The sequence below is a fragment of the Perca flavescens genome, unplaced genomic scaffold (assembly GCF_004354835.1).
Source record: "Perca flavescens isolate YP-PL-M2 unplaced genomic scaffold, PFLA_1.0 EPR50_1.1_unplaced_scaf_55, whole genome shotgun sequence".
In the NCBI taxonomy this organism is placed as follows: Eukaryota; Metazoa; Chordata; class Actinopteri; order Perciformes; family Percidae; genus Perca; species Perca flavescens.
The window spans coordinates 15,001-25,000 of record NW_021166708.1 but is presented as its reverse complement, the minus strand read 5'-3'; the positions used below and the strand labels follow the sequence as shown (position 1 = coordinate 25,000).

At 39.4% G+C, this 10,000-nt stretch overlaps 2 protein-coding genes across 3 annotated transcripts in view; one reads left to right on the top strand and one right to left on the bottom strand.

Annotated features, from left to right (window-relative positions):
• Positions 1–3,833, bottom strand: part of LOC114552026 (CST complex subunit CTC1) — a 15,493-nt gene extending 11,660 nt beyond the window's left edge. Inside the window, exons 1-3 of one of the 2 annotated variants that reach the window (XR_003692085.1) lie at positions 3,663–3,833; positions 2,806–2,905; positions 1,313–1,375 (exon numbers count right to left, since the gene is read on the bottom strand). Coding sequence is in view for 1 of the 2 variants with exons in the window: in XM_028572748.1 (XP_028428549.1) it covers positions 2,806–2,905; positions 3,663–3,713 (151 nt within the window). In the remaining variant the exon portion in view is untranslated. The remainder of the gene's footprint in view (positions 1–1,312; positions 1,376–2,805; positions 2,906–3,662) is intronic. The other variant, XM_028572748.1, reaches the window with a different exon arrangement.
• Positions 3,834–5,956: 2,123 nt separating this feature from the next.
• The window catches only part of LOC114552025 (high mobility group protein B2), a 10,937-nt gene continuing 6,893 nt past the window's right edge, over positions 5,957–10,000 (top strand). The window contains exons 1-2 of the mRNA XM_028572747.1: positions 5,957–6,095; positions 8,747–8,905. Coding sequence (XP_028428548.1) covers positions 8,756–8,905 — 150 coding nt within the window. The 5' untranslated portion in view covers positions 5,957–6,095; positions 8,747–8,755. The remainder of the gene's footprint in view (positions 6,096–8,746; positions 8,906–10,000) is intronic.

Genomic DNA, 10,000 nt, shown 5'->3' with positions numbered 1-10,000 from the left:
AAGATGGCTGGAGGAGGGGGAGCAAAATTCTGCTTACTTTTTCCGTCTCGAAAGATACCGATCTAAATTCAATTCCATCCATAGTTTAGATATTAATGGGATCGTTACTGATGATGCTAAATTAATTGCAAATTTTTGTTCAAAATTCTATAGCAACTTATACAGCTCAAAATATAATAAAGAAGCTACGCCTCATTTTCTTAACTCCTTAAATAATGTAAGAAAGATTGACGTGTGAGACAAAGATTATTGTGACACCCCGCTTACATTGGCAGAGATCGCTGATTCGATTGGTCGACTTAAAAACAATAAATCCCCCGACACTGACGGGTTAACTGCAGAACTTTATTAAACGTTCTCAGAGCATTTGGTCCCATTTTTACTACAGGTTCTTCGGAGGAGAGTATAGAGAATGATTCCCTTCCTCCTAGCCTCACTCAAGGGCTGCTCACACGGATTCCCAAGCCTAAAAAAGATCTGCTCCTTATTGACAACTGGAGACCTATTTGTGTGCTTAACAATGATTACAAAATTATGGCGTCAATTTTTGCCAGAAGAATTAAAGAAACTCTTCACACAATTATAGATGAGACACAATCAGGCTTTATGAGAAACAGACATATTTCTAATAATATTAGACTAGTATTAGATGTTCTTGACTACTCGGACTTAATATCTGAAGATAGCTTCATCCTCTTCTTAGACTTCTATCAGGCCTTTGGTACAATACAACACCAATTTATTTTTCTATCTTTAGAGAAATTTGGTTTTGGTCACTTTTTCCACAAAGCAGTTAAAACCTTATATGTTAATGGAAATAGCTCTATAAAACTGAAAAATGGAACTTCCCCAAGATTTAGTCTGGAACGGGGTATTCGTCAGGGATGCCCAATTTCCCCTTATTTGTTTTTACTTTGTACACAAATTCTAACAACTTATGTATGTAATAGTACTATACAAGGAATCTCTATTGCAGGTAGGGATATCCTCATTGTTCAGCTTGCTGATGATACCACAATCTTTTAAAAAATGCAAGCCAGATACCTGATACTATTCAAGTAATTAAGCCGTTTTCAGAGGGTTTATGCCTAAATATTAATAAATGTGAGCTGTTGCCTTTAAAAGACTGTAACATACAAACTATTTACAACATTCTGATCAAGAAAGAAGTTACATACTTGGGTATTATTATCACTAAAGATCAGAAAATGAGATGTCCGTTAAATTTCTCTCCAATCATTAAAAAAACTCTGAACAAACTGAACCAGTGGTTGCAAAGGGACTTGTCTCTGAAAGGCAGAGTGTTGCTTACCAAGGCTGAAGGAATATCTAGGCTTACATACGCAGCTCTCTCCTTACACATGGATAGTAAAATCTGTAAAGACATTCATACAATGCTTTTTGACTTCATTTGGAAAAACCGTATCCATTATATCAAAAAAAGTGTTGTTATGAATAAATATGAATCTGGTGGGCTAAATTTTTTGGACTTCAATACTCTCAATAATACCTTTAAGATTAATTGGACCAAGCATTTTCTTAAAAACCCCGTCTCGATTTGGAATTTTATTCCCCATTATATATTCTCTGGGCTTTATATTGAATTGTAACTACAATGTAGACAAACTTCCTGTAAAACTGTTCACAAGCAGGTCCTCTTAGCTTGGTCTCTTATTTACAAGCATAATGTCTCACCTCACAGGTATCTAATATGGAATAACAGAGACATTTTATATAAGAACAAGTCACTTTATTTTGAGAATTGGGTACGCAATCAGATTCTGCTGGTGGACCAGCTATTTAATGTAGAGGGGCGACTTTTCTCCCATAGAGAGTTTTTATCAACATATAACGTTCCAGTTACACCGAAAGAATTCGCGATTGTATTTGATGCCTTTCCATCAGGCCCAATCATGCTTTTTAAGTATACTGGCAGACTTCCCCCTACTGTCTCCCTCCCTGATGTGGCTGAATCACCAGTAGGAAGAATCTCTTTTTCCCAACTTCCTCATAATAATAAGAACATTCATGCATTATTTCAAAAAGAGATTGTTTCTATTCCAAATGTTACATTTCGTTGGAACCGATTTGTAAATGACATTGATTGGAAAAAGGTCTGGATGATTCCTCACAAATACTTGATATTAAACAAGGTGACAGAAGTATCTTTCAGAATAATTCACAGATATTACCCTGCTAATCATTACATGATTACATTTAAAAGAGACATCAACACATACTGTTCTTTTTGTGAAGACCACCCAGAGACTGTTCTGCACCTCTTTGGCATTGCCCACACACTAGAACATTTTGGCAAAACCTCAGCAGATTCATCATTGGCCATATTTATAAAGACTTTGCCTTATTGTGGAAGGATGTTATTTTTTGCTTTTATAAATATCATAGTAAAGAAATGGATTTTGGCATGGATTATCTGATATAATAATAATAATAATAATAATAATAATAATAATACATTATAAATACCCAAATATATCCCATTAATTGTGATGAAAACAGTGATTGTTTGGTTAGCTGTAACTATAAATATACATACAATTTTATATGTAATAAGGTAGACACTGAAATCATTTTGAAATCATTTCTGTGACATTTGTAATGGGATAAATCAAAGGATTCATCAAAAATAAATTGTAACTGCATTCTTAAATTAAATTCCTGTTGTTGAGATGTATACCAAACACTCTTTGATACTTTGATTCATGTTAAATTGTTGAATCCTTATCCTTCTTTGACCCATAAATAGAGCTTGGGCGATCTCTAGAAGCTGATTGGCTGACTGACCTGTCAACAAGCCGTCAGCAGCAGAGGGGGCGGGGCCAGAGAGGACGGGACACAGATGTTCTGAGACGAAGCTGAAGATCTCCTTCAACCAGACAGATTCCTGCAGAGAGACATTAATATTCATATTTACTCAGATATATAACTATAAATACCACATTTACTCAGATATATAACTATAAATACCACATTTACTCAGATAGAAACACATAATATAACTATAAATACCACATTTACTCAGATAGACACACATAATATAACTATAAATACCACATTTACTCAGATAGAAACACATAATATAACTATAAATACCACATTTACTCAGATAGAAACACAAAATATAACTATAAATACCACATTTACTCAGATAGAAACACAAAATATAACTATAAATACCACATTTACTCAGATAGAAACACATAACATAACTATAAATACATACAACTCAAGAATACATATAATATTAGATAAATTATCATGGCAGGGTCGTTAATTATAAGTACTTTTCCAGTCAAAGTAACGAGCCTGTTAGTTACAGTAACTCGGCCGAATACACCAGTCGGTTATTTAACAACAATAAGATCCAGAAACTAATCCATAACTACACTAAAAGAACCACAGGTGTCTCCGCAGGTCATGTGCTCCAGTTTCTGTTATAACTATGTAATAACTACGCAGCCTTTAGTGCTGGGTGGATATAAAGTGAGCCGATATTAACATGAAGTATTAACGACTGTATAACAGTGTTTAATATTTCTCTGTGGTGAATATGTCTCCGCTGAGAAGCTAAACGTTATTAAAATAACACATTTCTAAAGCGAGTTCATTTCTCAGAGCGTCAGAGTGTGAACGTTACTAACGGCGTCCCCGCTGGGTTCCATCTGATCCAGGAACAGCTGCAGTGAGTCCATCTCCGCAGTAAGACCGCTCTCTGCCGCCAGATATCACTCTCTATTACTTATTAAATATCAAATATTCAGCCTGTAAACAAGCCGCTCCCGCAGAAAGCCTTCAAACCGCACATCCGGCTGAACGACGGTGTCCGGAGAGGCTCAAAGCGAACTGAGTGCGCGATGCGCGCATTGGGATGCGCGCGCCCCCTAGCGGATATACTTAATACTTTGGTTCAGACTTTAGGTTTAAAGTGTGTCTCAGATACATCCATGAACACATAATGTTTAATGTGTCTGATATATAACTTTTATTTAAATAAAATCAACCTTTATTGATGTCTAAGACAGCAGCAAAAAGACAGAAATAAGTTCAGATAAACACAGAAATAAAATACAAATATAAACAAAATGAAAAAATAATTATATTACTTGTAACATAATGTAGAAATTATAATAATAATTTAATTGAATTATTATTAAAAAATAATAAGACGACAGGGTTGTATATAATTAACATATTATTTTATATTTTTCATACACAATAACATGTTCACATTTAGGTCTCAAAACAAGTAAATATGTGTATTTATCTGTGTTTTTATGAAATTTTTCCATCTTCCAGCAGATTAAATATTATCTGTTTTTATGAAAAACAACAGAGTCATAACTTTTCCATCTTCCAGCAGATTAACTATAATATTTCTCTCATAAACTGAAGGAAAATAAAACACAACAAAGCTCCTAAAACAGATGATGTTTTGGTTGAATGTGGTGTTTAAAAATAAAAACATATTTTAGTTTCTGTCTTTATATACAAACCCCTATCTTATAGGTTTTATTTTCTAATATTATTTTTAATAAATAATTATTATAATTTGTCGTTATTGTAAATATATTTTTCATATTGTATTAATATTATAAATTAAGTTATTATAATAATATATTTTTAATATTTAATGTAATTTTAATAGATTTTAATACTGAAGCCACTAAATGTCTTATACAATCTCCATCTTCACACTGCTGCTGTCCGTCTCTGTCGCCCCTCCTCCATCTCTTCACTGATTGGCTCTTATATTTCACAAACACTAGTGTTGACCAATCACACGCTAAGACTACAATCCAGCTCCGCCCCCCTGCGTGTAAAAGTCCCGCCTTGCTACTGCAGCGTTGCTAGGCAGGCGGAGCCGTGTAGCAACGAGTTTTGAGCTGCGGCCCCGGGATCCAATCAAAATTCACTATAGATAAAATTCAAAATGCTTTATTGAAAACAATGTAGCCAAAGCGTCAAAGATACAAAATACTTAAAAATTAAATATATATAATTTAAATATATATAATTTAAATATATATAATTTAAATATATATATAAATTAAATATATAATTTAAATATATATCATTCATTCAGTAAACTAAAACATATAAAAACAAGAAAATCATAGAAAGAAATATGTGTGTGGGTGTGTCTGTATATGTGTGTGTGTGTGTGTGTGTGTGTGTGTGTGTCTTTGTGTATGTGTGTGTCTCTGTGTGTGTTTGTGTGTGTGCGTGTTTGTGTGTGTGTCTGTGTGTGTCTCTGTGTGTGTCTCTGTGTCTGTGTGTGTCTGTGTGTGTCTGTTTGTGTGTGTGTGTGTGTGTGTGTGTGTGTCTTTGTGTCTGTGTGTGTCTGTGTGTGTGTGTTTGTGTGTCTTTGTGTATGTGTGTGTGTGTGTTTGTGTGTGTGCGTGTTTGTGTGTTTGTGTGTGTGTGTGTCTGTTTGTGTGTGTGTCTCTGTGTGTGTCTCTGTGTCTGTGTGTGTGTGTCTCTGTGTGTGTCTCTGTGTCTGTGTGTGTCTGTGTGTGTCTGTTTGTGTGTGTGTTTGTCTCTGTGTTTGTCTCTGTGTCTGTGTGTGTCTGTGTGTCTGTTTGTGTGTGTGTGTGTGTGTGTGTGTGTGTGTCTCTGTGTCTGTGTGTGTCTGTTTGTGTGTGTGTGTGTGTCTCTGTGTCTGTGTGTGTCTCTGTGTAATTCATTTGTTTAGGGCCAATAAAGAAACAGTGTGTATATATATATACACTGTTTCTTTATATCTTATGTACTGTCTATGATATTAATACAAAATTGCAAGTGTCAAAAATGTGAAAAAAAATAAAAAATAAAACCACGTGAAGCAGAGCCGTGAGTGAGCCAATCACAGAGGCGTATTGAGCGAGGCCCCGCCCCCCGCGGCCGGCCGTGTTCCCGCCCTCTGAATAGGAATGACCAACGGGGGCGTTGCTGGGGGGCGGCGCCGCGCTCGAGCTCGACCCAGTTTGAAAGTGAACCAACGGCTCCAGTCGCTGCTTCCACCACCAAACAACAACAAGAACCAGAACTCCGACCCAAAACCTGATCCCTCCGCGTGCACCCGGCCCTCCTGACGAGTGAGTACCTCACCCTCGGGTCACTGTGGTTTTAATGTCGCTGAGCGCGCGCAGGCGGCGGTTAGACCGGCTGGCTTTTCCCTGCAGAATCCCGAGATAAAAGCTCCGGGAATGAGGCTGGAAAACGGGAATAAAATGGCCGCTGTGTGGGTCAGATTGGGCCGGAATGTGACGGGTCTGAGGTGCATGTCTGAGCCTCTGTGTGCGCGCACTCTGCGGTCTGTCCGAAACGTGTTGTTGTAAACACGGAACGCCCATTACGTTGTATGTATGAAAGCCAGCCAGGAATTAGCCGTGTCCCGTCCATACAATGCTGACCTCTCCGGAGTATAACCGGAGCCCTGCGTTGAAAATGCGTAGCAGCTGCTATCACACTGTGTTTCCGTTGCAAAAACATCTGTTAGGTGTAAATAACCCGCAGCGCCGCGGGCGAAAGTTAAAAGAAGAAGTCCACGCGCTAACAGAAAGCATTTTATTGCGTTTGTAGTTCAAACTGCCTTTTTTTATTTTATTTTTTTTTTCTGCCTGTTAGCATGATGCTAGCGGAGGGGGATGGGGGCTGCTAGCATGATGCTAGCGGAGGGGGATGGGGGCTGCTAGCTCCGCAGAGGGCGGGAAGCAAATGGTGGCCCATTGTTCTAGTGGAGCTAGCCCGTTAGCACGGCTAGGCTAACTGCAGCAGTCAGTACACCTCCATAGAAGACGCGGCTAGCTCCGCTTTAGTTCATCTCTACGGCCCGGAGACTCGCAGTCACAGCGGGGCGGAGGAACCGGGGCTCCGCCGGGCTGTCCCGGGCGAGTTACCCGACACACCGAGGCCCTAGCCCGGGTTAGTGGGCCGCCTCGCGCCCCGGCAGATAAAATGGATCCCCACTTTGTTCTCTTTGTTATTCCCAGACTGCCGTTACTTTCCGTTAGTTTCCGTTACAGCACCGATAAACGGACCGTTAACGGCCGACTCTGGCACTGGGACGGAGGAAGTTCATTTGCTCTGTTTTATACATTATAATTTTTAATAAAAACGTATTTAAATGTACATTATGAACAAAAGCAGACATATAGGTTAAAGGGTCATTTCACACAATGTTTATTCCTGCCTAATGTTTAGAGTTATTCAACCAGATAAAGATTTAATACTGATTTATTTTATTTATTTCGGTTTAACATCTGGTGATTTATTCATGATTTAATTTAAATGTAAAGATCAGTTGTGCTGTTTAAACCTAATCATCCTAAATATATATATATATATATATATATATATATATATATATATATATATATATATATAATACCAATGATGTTATTGTGTAAATGATCCATGACATCACTCTTCTCTTTGTTGGGTGGCCAGCTGAATATTTTGGGCTTTAGCCCCCCCCCAGGATGTGTTATAGATGAAATGATTAATTAATTAACTGGCCCATGATCATCAGATTAATGATGGTGATTATTAACAGTTTCAGTAGCTTTATTACAGTGTGTGTAACGTTGGCTCAGAAACAACATGTAATCACCTTTTAAGGCTGAATAATTAATTATTAATAATCAGATTATAAACCTATATTATAATCTCCATCACACACACACAGACACACATATACACACACACACCCTGCAGACACAGACACACACACACAGACACACACACACACACACACACACCCCCTGCAGACACAGACACACACACACAGACACACACACACACCCTGCAGACATCAGTTATACAGCCTGATTATAATGTTATATCAACAGTTATTATATCACAACTAAACATTATCCTGCTTTCTCTCTCTCTGTGTGTGTGTGTGTGTGTGTCTCTGTGTGTGTGTGTGTGTGTGTGTGTGTGTGTGTGTGTGTGTGTGTGTGTGTGTGTGTGTGTGTGTGTGTGTGTGTCTCTGTGTGTGTATCTCTGTGTGTGTGTGTGTGTGTGTGTGTGTATATGTGTGTATCTCTGTGTGTGTGTATATGTGTGTATCTCTCTGTGTGTGTATCTCTGTGTGTGTATATGTGTGTATCTCTCTCTGTGTGTGTATATGTGTGTCTCTTTCTGTGTGTGTGTATCTCTGTGTGTGTATATGTGTGTGTCTCTCTGTGTGTGTGTGTGTGTGTGTGTGTGTATATGTGTGTATATCTCTCTCTGTGTGTCTCTTTCTGTGTGTATCTCTGTGTGTGTGTCTCTCTTTCTGTGTGTATCTCTGTGTGTGTGTGTGTGTGTGTGTGTGTGTGTGTGTGTGTATCTGTGTGTATCTCTGTGTGTGTGTCTCTCTTTCTGTGTGTATCTCTCTGTGTGTATCTCTCTGTGTGTGTCTCTCTGTCTGTGTGTGTATCTGTGTGTATCTCTGTGTGTGTGTGTGTGTGTGTGTGTGTCTCTCTCTCTGTGTGTGTATCTGTGTGTATCTCTGTGTGTGTGTGTGTGTGTGTCTCTCTCTCTGTGTGTGTATCTCTGTGTGTGTATCTGTGTGTATCTCTGTGTGTATATGAGTGTATCTCTGTGTGTGTATCTCTGTATCTCTGTGTGTATGTGTGTATCTCTGTGTGTGTATCTGTGTGTATCTCTGTGTGTATATGTGTGTATCTCTGTGTGTGTATCTCTGTATCTCTGTGTGTATGTGTGTATCTCTGTGTGTGTATCTGTGTGTGTGTATCAGTCCGTCAGTATGATGCGTAAAGACGTCAACAAGCCGAAGGGGAAGACGTCGGCGTACGCCTTCTTCGTCCAGACGTGTAGAGAGGAACATCGTAAGAAGAACCCCGAGCAGTCCGTCAACTTCGCCGAGTTCTCCAAGAAGTGCTCCGAGAGATGGAAGGTGAGACAGATACACAGACAGACAGGTAGAGAGACAGACGGGTAGAGACAGATACACAGACAGGGAGACAGGTAGAGAGACAGACGGGTAGAGACAGATACACAGACAGGGAGACAGGTAGAGAGACAGACGGGTAGAGAGAGACAGTCAGACAGACAGACAGTCAGTCATCAGTGTGTAAATATTAAAGTCAGAGTAGTTTAGTGTCCTCATGTAAACTACCATCAGTAACCATGGTAACACCATCAGGTGTGTTTGATTGGACCAGGTGAGTTCCTCTGACCAGTTACACCTGACAGACCCAACTGGTAATGGTTAACTGGTACCAGACTGGTAATGGTTAACTGGTACCAGACTGGTAATGGTTAACTGGTACCAGACTGGTAATGGTTAACTGGTACCAGACTGGTAATGGTTAACTGATACCAGACTGGTTGACCATAGCCGATTGGTCAGGGGATAAGACCTGAACAAATCAGGTTACGTTACCTTGCGTAAGCACGGCGCCTGGCCAATAATAGTGATTGAAGGGCGGGTCTTAGAATCATAATTTCACCGTGGATTTCAAACCTGGGAAAAAGACCTCTACGCAGCGGGAACAGAGGTGCAGGGCTACGTGGAAGCTAACAGAAGCTAACAGAAGCTAGCTGGCGTAAGCCGACAGCTGACCAGGTGTCTCAGAGCTACCAGGTGATGGCGGAGACGGGGAGAGGACGTGGACTTAAAGAGTCCATCAGGCCAGGCAGACCAAGGTCCAGTCGGGAGTGTGGATGGAGAGTCCACTGTGGTCTGAAGGGATAATCCTCGCTAGATCACTAGCTAGTTTGCGGTAACAGTTAGTCGGGAGGTAGACAGCTAACGTTAGCCAGCTGAAGCTAACAGCTGATCGTAGTGTAACGTAGCAACATACCATTGTAAATGTGGTGAATAGCTCCATGTTTCTGAGTATCCTCCAGTATGGACTTTTAACCCGTGTGTTGTCCAAGGGTTAATTTGACCATTTTGAAAAAGTTTAAATGTTTTTAAAACCGTATCCTGACTAAAGTTTAACATACACCAGTCTGGGATCTGAAAAGTAGGTATAATGTCATATAA